Here is an 11,936-nt window from a genome sequence, read left to right on the forward strand (position 1 = left end):
ACTGAAGAACCATCTGCTAGCATGGGAATCCAATACATCTACTCACCTTCAATGCTTCAGTAACTGTGCAGGCTATGACTCATCCCTCAACTCCTACACACTCTACAAGCCGCTTAAATACTTCTAGTAGTACACACTCAACTACAAACTACACCCTCAGTGACTACAACCATGATCGCTACACCCACAGCGACTAATTTATAGTCACATCTACAGCATTAAACTACTAACTACAACCTTAAATATGAACCTTCAACTGCTTTACCCTCAACTACTAACTCCACACTCAAGTCCTACGCATTCAACGACTAGCCACACCATCAACAACCATTTTCAGTATTTCAGAAAATGTTTCTCTAGTTTAGGATTAGCATGCTAAGGCACTAACTCGGGTGCGCCGTTTCCCAGGATGACAGCACGGGAGAGATGATTTTCGATGAGGTTTTCCATGCCTTGTCCAGATGTCTGGCCGGTCTCGCTCAACCCTTTACGGTCCCGGGAACGGAGCAGCTCTTTACCCCAAAGATCTTCACCACCATCCTGGTCTACTCCTCCATTTTCGGCCTCACGTCCCATCAGGTCTCCTCTTCTTCTCATTTCCCGGACGCCGAAACGTTTTCATTGGCTCAACTTGTCGAAATGGTGCAGGTCCTGGTACAGGGATGTCAACTGGAGCGAACGGACCTGGGCCACTTCCTGCATCACATCTACCAGCAGCTCAAAGCGGTGGAAAGCAACATCGCCCATGTGCTCAATCAGCAGCACGAAAGTGTAAGCGAGCACCTTGGCAATGGGAGTATAAAATTTTGTTCCCCTCATGTTATTGTTTTTTGCTGGTCAAATTACAACTCGGAAGTCATAGTTGACTGTGTTTGACCTTTAGTGCTCGGTGGAGTGTGGTCTCCATGGCAACGGCGTGGAGGATCCGCCTCCCAGGAGGCCGAACATCTCCATGGTGTCGTCGGACATGGGCCTGGTCAGCATGGTGGGGCAAGGCATACTGGCCCTGCAGATTGTGTTTGCAAACTATGAGAAAGCATTAGCGCCACCCAATAATCTCTCAGTTGACTCGTTTTCTTGCTATCTAAATTGCTCGTCTTCGTACAAAGTAATTCAAACAAACATAAAATCTTAAATCATAATTGATTAGCTACTTTATTTTACACTTCATAGTCATCTATTATTACTCCGTTTTCTTGCAATCTAAATTTGCTCGTCTTCGTACAAAGAAATTCAAACAAACATAAAATCTTAAATCATAATTGCTTAGCTACTTTATTTTACACTTCATAGTCATCTATTAATTGATTCTTAATTGATTTTATTCTGTAGTTCCCATTTCCCCATACAGGTAATGGTTTTTTTTCATTCGGTTTTATTTTATTATTTTATTTCCTCAGTTTCTGAGGAGATTGTTCCCTGTAAATTTTAATATCAATATACAATGAATAACTGTTTTCACCACCATAACTATTCTACATAATAAAATAATGCATTTTTTAAATTCAGGAATCTAATAGTCAAATTTACTACGGAGCTTTTTGCATTTATTTTGATTTTGAACTGAGTTTATATTTCTTTTTCTTTTATTTTAATACTCCCCAATTCATCTTTTTTTCTTCTGAGGTTAATATCAATATATTTTATAGCCCCTTTAACAACAATCTGTTTTTTCTTTGCTTGTTGGGTGTAGTTTATTGATTCAGGTATGATAGATAGATAGATAGATAGATAGATAGATAGATAGATAGATAGATAGATAGATAGATAGATAGATAGATAGATAGATAGATAGATAGAAACGTACCGTATTCACAATCATTGCATCTTCGATCGCGTGTTTTTTGATTATCAAAACTTAAATCAAGAGCCACTCACCCCATGCTTTTCGACAAGTCACATTAATTTGATCTATATTGTTAAATTTTAATATTTTGGGGAAATTTTATATTCGCCCAAATCTGTCTGCTTTCGTTCTTGCAGTTGTGCTTTAGTTTCCACTTCGAACCACCCAATGGCGCTCGTGAGTTTGATAGATGTTATCCAATCGCCATTAATGGGCGTGAAGAAGACGCGTGTACATAGACTGTCTACATGACAAACAAAAAGTCAGTTTGGACCAAAACAAGTTCCAAATCAATTTTTTGACGATAGCCAACATCCCCGCGGTCCTTATGCGACGCACGGCATGGCAGAGAGACAGGACACTGAGGTGAGTCGACCCTAACAAATAGTGTGCCAAGGAGAAATGTGGTGCACTGGTTTGATTTCACTTTTGCTCCTGTTAAGTCATCAACCACAATCCAAGCAAGTGGACTTGGGTAGCATCACATTTTGACACTTTGTTTTTTAACGTTGCCACCTCGCTTTTGCTCCGTAGTGGAACTGCTTTGCCATTAGTTGATGAGGTTCCGTTTGTATCAGTGTGAATTCTTCTCGTGTCATTCATTAATTAACATCCAAATGAAGTCTTGTTGAAATTAGGCGGGAAACATGCTGAAAAAACGTCATCGCGCCATCACAATAACGCCACTGTTGGACTCTACGATGATAGCATGCTACTGTCAGAATCCTCAATTGGTATTTCATGCCACACTACTTCACCATGAACTACCTGGACTATTAATGTAATTGCTGCACTCAACTACTGATGACGCTCTCAATCAGGAGAAATATCGATAGAGAGCACAGTTTGTTTTGTATAATGTCATTTTCTTTTTCTTTGAGCGAAATGGGCTCAAATCAGAAATGGAAATCTCATGAAAAAAATGTCAGCGATTTGATCTTCCAGCGTCCTGTCGTGTGTCCAGGTGGAGGATGCCGAGCATATTTATTTTATTTCCTCAATTTCTGAGGAAATTGTTCCCTGTAATTATTTTTAATAGCAATATATAATGAATAACTGTTTTCACCACCATATTCTACATAATAAAATAATGCCTTTTTAAATTCAGAAATCTAATAGTCAAATTTACTACGGAGCTTTTTGTATTTCTTTTGATTTTGAGACTGAGTTTATATTTCTTTTTCATTTATTTTACTACTCCCCAATTCATCACTTATTTCTTCTGAAGTTAATATCAATATATTTTGTAGCCCCTTTAACAACAATCTTTTTTTTCTTTGCTTGTTGTGTGTAGTTGATTGATTCAGGTATGATAGATAGATAGATAGATAGATAGATAGATAGATAGATAGATAGATAGATAGATAGATAGATAGATAGATAGATAGATAGATAGATAGAAACGTACCGTATTCACAATCATTGCATCTTCGATCGCGTGTTTTTTGATTATCAAAACTTAAATCAAGAGCCACTCACCCCATGCTTTTCGACAAGTCACATTAATTTGATCTATATTGTTAAATATTAATATTTTGGGGAAATCTAATATTCGCCCGAATGTGTCCGCTTTCGTTCTTGCAGTTGTTCTTTAGTTTCCACTTCGAACCACCCAATGGCGCTCGCGCCACTCGCCCGCCATTTGCTTTCAGTTCAAACGAATGACTGAAGAACCATCTGCTAGCATGGGAATCCAATACATCTACTCACCTTCAATGCTTCAGTAACTGTGCAGGCTATGACTCATCCCTCAACTACTACACACTCTACAACCCGCTTAAATACTTCTAGTAGTACACACTCAACTACAAACTACACCCTCAGTGACTACAACCATGATCGCTACACCCACAGCGACTAATTTATAGTCACATCTACAGCATTAAACTACTAACTACAACCTTAAATATGACTTGGGTAGCATCACATTTTGACACTTTGTTTTTTAACGTTGCCACCTCGCTTTTGCTCCGTAGTGGCACTGCTTTGCTATTAGTTGATGAGGTTCAGTTTGTATCAGTGTGAATTCTTCTCTTGTCATTCATTAATTAACATCCAAATGAAGTATTGTTGAAATTAGGCGGGAAACATGCTGAAAAAACGTCATCGCGTCATCACAATAACGCCACTGTTGGACTATACGATGATAGCATGCTACTGTCATAACCCTCAATTGGTATTTCATGCCACAAAATTGCCACACTACTTCACCATGAACTACCTGTACTCTTAATTGCTACACTCAACTACTGATGACTCTCTCAATCAGGAGAAATATCGATCGAGAGCACAGTTTGTTTTGAATAATGTCATTTTCTCTTTCTCTGAGCGAAATGGGCTCAAATCAGAAATGGAATTCTCATGAAAAAAATGTCAGTGATTTGATTTTCCAGCGACCTGTCGTGTGTCCAGGTGGAGGATGCCGAGCATATCTACCTGCTGATGAAAGAGGAGTATCGCATCTCCAGGAATGTGCGTCTGGCCTGGTTTCTAGGGAAACTCAACCAAACCATCTGGCCGGCATCTAAACTGGATCTGGTGAGCTTTATCTTGTTGTCGTTTGCTTTTCCACCATCCAGCGACTAATCAGGTTATTCCGCTCCATTGCAGCTCAACTCTACCAATGAGCTGGACTTGCTGAGCGTTTTACCCAAAGGATGGCAGCGGGACCCGCCGCCGCTCCCCCGCCCCAATGCCGCCCAGCCCGCCCTGTTGGTGCCATCCACTCGTGCCACTTTCCTGGCACGCAGGTATCGCTTCATCATCGAGCTGGATCTCAGCCCGTCCACGGGCATCGTGGTGAGTCATATGACACTCGCCCGCCATTTGCTCTCAGTTGAAACGAATTACTGAAGAACCATCTGCTAGCATGGGAATCCAATACTCATCACAATAACGCCACTGTTGGACTATACGATGATAGCATGCTACTGTCATAACCCTCAATTGGTATTTCATGCCACAAAATTGCCACACTACTTCACCATGAACTACCTGTACTCTTAATTGCTACACTCAACTACTGATGACTCTCTCAATCAGGAGAAATATCGATCGAGAGCACAGTTTGTTTTGAATAATGTCATTTTCTCTTTCTCTGAGCGAAATGGGCTCAAATCAGAAATGGAATTCTCATGAAAAAAATGTCAGTGATTTGATTTTCCAGCGACCTGTCGTGTGTCCAGGTGGAGGATGCCGAGCATATCGCCGTTTCCCAGGATGACAGCACGGGAGAGATGATTTTCGATGAGGTTTTCCATGCCTTGTCCAGATGTCTGGCCGGTCTCGCTCAACCCTTTACGGTCCCGGGAACGGAGCAGCTCTTTACCCCAAAGATCTTCACCACCATCCTGGTCTACTCCTCCATTTTCGGCCTCACGTCCCATCAGGTCTCCTCTTCTTCTCATTTCCCGGACGCCGAAACGTTTTCATTGGCTCAACTTGTCGAAATGGTGCAGGTCCTGGTACAGGGATGTCAACTGGAGCGAACAGACCTGGGCCACTTCCTGCATCACATCTACCAGCAGCTCAAAGCGGTGGAAAGCAACATCGCCCATGTGCTCAATCAGACTCGCCCGCCATTTGCTTTCAGTTCAAACGAATGACTGAAGAACCATCTGCTAGCATGGGAATCCAATACATCTACTCACCTTCAATGCTTCAGTAACTGTGCAGGCTATGACTCATCCCTCAACTACTACACACTCTACAACCCGCTTAAATACTTCTAGTAGTACACACTCAACTACAAACTACACCCTCAGTGACTACAACCATGATCGCTACACCCACAGCGACTAATTTATAGTCACATCTACAGCATTAAACTACTAACTACAACCTTAAATATGAACCTTCAACTGCTTTACCCTCAACTACTAACTCCACACTCAAGTCCTACGCATTCAACGACTAGCCACCCCATCAACAACCATTTTCAGTATTTCAGAAAATGTTTCTCTAGTTTAGGATTAGCATGCTAAGGCACTAACTCGGGTGTGCCGTTTCCCAGGATGACAGTACAGGCGAGATGATTTTCGATGAGGTTTTCCACGCCTTGTCCAGATGTCTGGCCGGTCTCGCTCAGCCCTTTACGGTCCCGGGAACGGAGCAGCTCTTCACCCCAAAGATCTTCACCACCATCCTGGTCTACTCCTCCATTTTCGGCCTCACGTCACATCAGGTCTCCTCTTCTTCTCATTTCCCTGACACCGAAACGTTTTCATTGGCTCAACTCATCTTGTCGAACTGGTGCAGGTCCTGGTACAGGGATGTCAACTGGAGCGAACAGACCTGGGCCACTTCCTGCATCACATCTACCAGCAGCTCAAAGCGGTGGAAAGCAACATCGCCCATGTGCTCAATCAGCAGCACGAAAGTGTAAGCGGGCACCTTGGCAATGGGAGTGTAACATTTTTTTCCCTCATATTATTATTTTATGCTGGTGAAACTCAGAAGTCATAGTTGACTGTGCTTGACCTTTAGTGCTCGGTGGAGTGTGGTCTCCATGGCAACGGCGTGGAGGATCCGCCTCCCAGGAGGCCGAACATCTCCATGGTGTCGTCGGACATGGGCCTGGTCAGCATGGTGCGCCAGGGCATCCTGGCCCTGCAGCTGCTGCCTCCCAACTCCAGCGCCGGTAGCTTGGCCTCCCTCACTGCCTTTCTTGCTGTTGCGAGTGCGTCGCACCAGCCTGACCCGCCCACTCGTGTTTCAGGCATCATCATCATCACGGACGGCGTGATGAGCGTCCCCGATGTCGTCGTGTGTGAGACGCTGCTGAACCAGCTGAGGAGCGGGACCATCACATGCTCCTTTGTGCAGGTTCTCACTCCGGCTGCTGCCTTCGTCCTGAATTACTGCACTTGCGACCGCAACCTCACTCTCTGTACAATGCTGTGGGATGGTTGGGCGCGCGGCCATTTAGGTGGGCGGGCCGTACTCGTACGACTGCAGCTTCGGCTACATCCCCAACGTGGAACTGATGAAGTTCATCTCGGTGGCCACCCTCGGGTCCTACCTGCCCAGCTGTCCTCCGCTGGACCTGGACAGCCACAACATGAACGCCTACCACAAGGCCTTCCTCACCTATTCCTTCCTCAAGACCCCCGAAGCCATCAACTCGGACATCTTAAGCGGTGGGTCAGACCATTCTTCACACCCTCTTCAAATTTCTTCTTATTGACCCCTTTTTAACAACTTTTTCCATGTACGCCTTTTTAATGGTAAAGATATGACTTTTTGTGTATGCTTGCAGCTTTGTGTAAGATTACATTTTTTTTCCTCCTTTCTTGGATAATGACAATGTTTTCATAAGAGTACCCGGCAACAACCTTTTGTTCATGTTCGGTTCCTCCTTTCTTGGATGTTTGGTGTTTTGCAGTGTCTCAGCACAAACTGTTCAACGAGCACCTGGTGTCGGCCAGCGGAAACCCGGCACTGGCGATGCGCAGGAAGAAGCACACGGAAAAGGACGTGCACGCTCACCTAATCAGCGTGGTGTCTGTCAGGCTCAGGGAGGGCTACACCATCCGGGAAATCAGCCTCACCAAAGGTTGTCCGAGAAAGTCCTTTGCTCATAACGTTGTTTTTTTTCCCCATCATAAATGTAAAATTCCGTTCGTCTCATCAACTGAATTTTATGATGACAAACTTTTTCCTCATAAAGTCACAACTTCTTTTGTACTCCACTTTTTTGCTCTTGTGAAATTTAGATTTTTTTTTCTTATACAATTCAGATTTTTTTATGATTACACGTGTTTTCCCCATGACTCTTTTTCTCATCAAACTTTTTTTTTTTTGTTCTTATAATATTGTAATCGCTTTTTCATCATGACAATTTCTTTCTCAGAAAAGTACCCAATTCCCAGAAGGTCATGCCTTTTTTTCTCATGAACTTTTATTTCAACTCCATTTTTTTAATTGTTATTCATAATTATGACTGAAGTGTATGACATTTATTGTCATACACTACTGTTTTTTTTCTACTTGTAAAATGTCAAAAAGTTTTCCTAACTCTTTTTTTCTAAAATAATTTTTTAAAATGTTCTTAAAAATACAACTTTTCCCATAGTTTTCATGCAATATTTGTTTTCTTGTAACTTCCCTTAATGTTTGTTTATTTCATGAATTGTTTCTCGCAAGATCCTAACTTCTTTTTTTTTTCTGGTACAATTTACAACTTGTTAACACTTAAGGCATCATGTTTGCTTTCAGGCGGCAGTCAGCTGGAAGTGAAGCTGGTGCTGCTGTGGAAGCACAACATGCACATCGAGTACGTGGCGTCGGCCCCGTGGCCGCTGGACCCCGGCAAGCGGACCACCCGGGTGGAGGTGACCATGGAAGGCAGCTACGACATCCTACACGACATCAGCTGCACGCAGAGGAAGCCCATCACAAGCTCCTACCGCACCTCGGTCATCCGCCGCTTCTGGAACACTTTGCAGAGGTAGCGGACAAACGCGCAACCGCTTTTGGCGCGCGATGGTGAACCACTTTCATCCCTGCAGCATCAACCAGACGGATCAGATGCTGGTGCACCTGCAGTCTTTCAACTCCGTTCCGGAGAACTACACCATCCCCGAGAGCACCAAGAACGGAGTTCCGCTCTTCTACATCCCTCCCGGATCCACCACACCGGTAAGCGCAACATTAGAAACCACTTTCACATTGCACGTCCACTAAGTTGGCACACCAGAGGTCAGCATTTATTTGTCTGACCCGTACAGACAGAATTTGCCCATTTACAAATTACTGATTTATTTTTGTAATCGATTAAATGAACTGATAAATATTTGCATAAACTGATTATGATTCGGGTTCTCGTTCGGTCCATAACAATTCAGAACATTGGCAAACGTGATCATTGTCCTCCTAATGTATCTCCTTTGTAAAAGCAGATGCTCTGTTTTGATTTGTAATCGTTGGAGCTCTACGTTGAGCACAAAATTCCAACATCACTTGTATATCCCCAGTCCAAACACACAATGCTTGATTGACAAGTGACATAAGCAGGAAGTGACATCACGTTATTTTGTCTTGTCCAGGTTCTGTCCCTGCAGCACGGTGGCTCCAAAGACTCGTCGCAGTCACAGTTCGCCTCCTACTGGAAGCCCATCCTCTCCATGGATGCCAATTTCTGGCAGAGGTGGCTGCACATGCACCGCATTGCCATCATCCTGGAACACGACATGTGAGACGCAACACACACACTCTTTGGTTGCCACACGTACCCTGTGTTGTGTGTGTGTGTGTGTTCTGTTATTCTGGACTTTGTTTATATTTGCCTCTGCATTTGTGTGTGTGCTTGGTGTGCAACTGTGTATCTGTGATGTTTGTGTGCGTGCAGGCCGGTGCCCAAACACCTGCACACGGCGGGCAACAACGGGCGTTACAGCACCATCCAATGTCGCATCTCCCACTCTGCGCTCACCTCGCTGCTGAGGGACTGGAGCAGCTTCGTTCTGGTCGAGGGTTACTCCTACGTCAAGCTCATATACAGGTGACGATGACGACGATGATGATTATAATGATGCCCCCAACTGAGCCTGTGGAGAATTTTATAAAATGTTGACTGGTTTTGATGATGGCAATTACTTTTTTGCCCGATGCATCGATTAATCAAAGAAGTAATTATTAATCGATTATCAATAGCAGCAGCCCAAACCTAATCATAGTCTGAAGAGGATAAAGAATGCAAGACTTACTACTGTGATATTCTCAGTCTACATGTGTTGCCAGACTGTTTGTTTTCAATCTGTTGCGTAGAGGAGGAGTGCCAGACCTTTTTTGACTACTCTAAGATCTACTTTACAAGCATCCAACCTCCCGCCTTCGACACGTTAAAATGCTTAGTGGAGGTTTTAAACTTTTGTAGTTCAATTGTCAACACGTATGAGTTCCGCAGTATATAGTCTTGTAATTGTGTGCCCACAGTTCCCTGGAGCAGCCCCCCACCTCCTTCTATCTGGTCCGACTCATCTCCAAGACCCCCTGCATGGTTCTGCGATTGGGCTTTCCCATCGGAACACCGGCACACGTTCGAAACAAGGTAGTAGCATGTTTATGCTGGTCATTATAGCGATACAAGGATATGGTATATATAATGATACACTCAATAATAATAACTATAAGATCCTGGGATCGTGCGACGCATCCATTCTTTGTCCCCTGCTTGTCAGATTGTGGACGAGCTCCGCGAGCAGATCCTCAAGCTCCGCTTCCCGCATCGCATTCACAGCAAGGAGGCCACGCCCAAGACCAAGAGGAAGGCGGCAGCGGGACAGCCTTCGCCATCCAAGTCGCCCGCTCTCTCCACGCCCAAGCATGCCCTGTCGGACCGGCCGTGCGTTGTGGTGCTCAACAAGCCGCTCGAGAAGCTGCTCATCAGGTCGGCGCCGAAGCACACACGTCAAAAAATATTGTCCTGTTTTTAAATAAAGGGATAGAAAGTTCAAAAAATAGTTAAGCTGATTCATTAAGAAAAAATTGTATTGTATTGTATCGTATCACCAACAAATTGACTCCGATGCACCTCAAATGCTCAAAATCAAAGTTCTCAGTTTGCAAAAGTGACTTTTTGGACTGTTTTCGATCTGTTCGCCAGGTACGAGAAGCTGCCTCCGGACTTCAGGACTCCCTTCATCTTCAGCATCGAGAATACGTCTTTGCAGCCCTCCAGCGGGTCGGCACCCCTCAACGTGGCGGGCAACCGCGCCGCCTCGTCCACACTGGCCTCGCTGTCCCGCTACTTCCTGCACCGACGCTGGGTGTGGGCGGTGCAGAGCAGCCAGGGTCCGGCCGTGGCCATGCAGGCCGTCGCCCACATCCTCTCCATGCTGTCTGAGTGAGTCCCCCAGCGTACAGCGGTGCCTTGAGATACAAGTGACCCTACTTACGAGTTTTTCAAGATACAAGCAACAAGCCTGACTCTGAAAGTTCTTGTTGTGAAGGATCCGCCTGTCGGAGGGTTTTCATTTTGCCGCCAGCGGAGACGGCATCGTCAACATGGTCATTGAGCTGCCCATGAAGGTAAAAGACTTTACATACTTGGCCACAAAACAATATCGCAGATTTGGAGGCAATTTTTTCAAGGGTTTTGTGCCTTTGGTGTAGTACCACTTTGTGCCACAACATTTTGGGCACCACTGAGCTCGATTGGTTGAGATGTAGCGTAAATGAGTCAGAGGAAGAGGCCGAGCAGGTCCCCTAATGGTAGTTGACATCTGTGATCGTCATTGTGCCCACAGAGCAGAGAAAATATGTGCCTCTGACTATTGTTTTTTTTTTTTCTTCTTAAATATACATCTTTTTATTCAAACCTTTTCATAAACATACAACGTGCAGCTACATGTGAACATAATAATAATAATTGTCTTGGTGAAGCAGTATGTGGCTCGTAATCCAGGGTTGAACTTTGAAGACGATGTACACAAATGTACTTTGTACGTTTGTTCCTGCGCTAGGGCACGTCCGCCGACTCTGAGCAAGAGAGTCACTCGTGCATCGTCCAGTACATCCTCTTCCCGCCTCACGCGACCTCCACCAAGGACAGGTAGCTCCTCATCCACGCCTTCACCTCATATTTGTCGATCGGCGCCGTTTGTCAAAAAAGTTGCGCTGAATGTTGCAGCTTCTCCACGGACGACGACAACGACACGGAGGTTGAGGCGGTGGACGTGGACGTGGAGCTCAACGTGGTGACCGAGTGTTGGGTGGAGCCTCAGAGTGGCACCATCGCCAGCTGCTCGGAGCAACATCGCCACCTGCTGGGCCTCAGCTACCAGGAAGTGCCTCAAGCCGTGAGTCACTCGGCCGCCGCTCCCACCCTGTTTGCGATGAAGTACTCCCTCCGATTGGTCGCGTTGACTCTGCTGTAAATTCACCCAGATCTTCCCCAGAGATTTAGCCTGCATGTCCACCATGATGACATTTGAGTACCTGAGTCAGCTGTGTCAGAACAAAGACCAGGTCTGCTCTGTGCCTGCTGGACTCAGGGACACTACAGGTTTGCAAGCTTTTAAATATTGTTTTTTGTGTGTGTGTGTGTGTGTGTGTGTGTGTGTGTGTGTGTGTGTGTGTGTGTGTGCGT

General features: G+C 44.9%; 3 protein-coding genes across 3 annotated transcripts in view; all 3 read left to right on the top strand.

Annotated features, from left to right (window-relative positions):
• The first annotated feature begins 413 nt into the window (after window positions 1–413).
• On the top strand, window positions 414–1,355 carry LOC109524493 (protein SZT2-like). The gene is made up of 4 exons (XM_019884431.1): window positions 414–579; window positions 649–771; window positions 884–1,017; window positions 1,352–1,355. Exons 1-4 carry the CDS (start codon window positions 427–429, stop codon window positions 1,353–1,355), a joined length of 414 nt encoding a protein of 137 aa, XP_019739990.1. The 5' UTR covers window positions 414–426.
• Window positions 1,356–2,065: 710 nt separating this feature from the next.
• LOC109524503 (protein SZT2-like) lies at window positions 2,066–5,451 on the top strand. The gene is made up of 5 exons (XM_019884439.1): window positions 2,066–2,212; window positions 4,259–4,384; window positions 4,457–4,645; window positions 5,065–5,235; window positions 5,305–5,451. Exons 1-5 carry the CDS (start codon window positions 2,189–2,191, stop codon window positions 5,449–5,451), a joined length of 657 nt encoding a protein of 218 aa, XP_019739998.1. The 5' UTR covers window positions 2,066–2,188.
• Window positions 5,452–5,864: 413 nt separating this feature from the next.
• Window positions 5,865–11,936, top strand: part of LOC109525029 (protein SZT2-like) — a 51,550-nt gene continuing 45,478 nt past the window's right edge. Inside the window, exons 1-17 of the mRNA XM_019885257.1 lie at window positions 5,865–6,029; window positions 6,104–6,226; window positions 6,332–6,485; window positions 6,564–6,670; window positions 6,774–6,984; window positions 7,230–7,400; window positions 8,063–8,294; window positions 8,356–8,485; window positions 8,893–9,038; window positions 9,195–9,347; window positions 9,782–9,896; window positions 10,027–10,235; window positions 10,452–10,691; window positions 10,798–10,876; window positions 11,311–11,399; window positions 11,478–11,646; window positions 11,735–11,852. Coding sequence (XP_019740816.1) covers window positions 5,877–6,029; window positions 6,104–6,226; window positions 6,332–6,485; window positions 6,564–6,670; window positions 6,774–6,984; window positions 7,230–7,400; window positions 8,063–8,294; window positions 8,356–8,485; window positions 8,893–9,038; window positions 9,195–9,347; window positions 9,782–9,896; window positions 10,027–10,235; window positions 10,452–10,691; window positions 10,798–10,876; window positions 11,311–11,399; window positions 11,478–11,646; window positions 11,735–11,852 — 2,599 coding nt within the window. The 5' untranslated portion in view covers window positions 5,865–5,876. The remainder of the gene's footprint in view (window positions 6,030–6,103; window positions 6,227–6,331; window positions 6,486–6,563; window positions 6,671–6,773; window positions 6,985–7,229; window positions 7,401–8,062; window positions 8,295–8,355; window positions 8,486–8,892; window positions 9,039–9,194; window positions 9,348–9,781; window positions 9,897–10,026; window positions 10,236–10,451; window positions 10,692–10,797; window positions 10,877–11,310; window positions 11,400–11,477; window positions 11,647–11,734; window positions 11,853–11,936) is intronic.

Source organism: Hippocampus comes, unplaced genomic scaffold, assembly GCF_001891065.2.
Source record: "Hippocampus comes isolate QL1 unplaced genomic scaffold, H_comes_QL1_v1.1 scaffold90, whole genome shotgun sequence".
In the NCBI taxonomy this organism is placed as follows: Eukaryota; Metazoa; Chordata; class Actinopteri; order Syngnathiformes; family Syngnathidae; genus Hippocampus; species Hippocampus comes.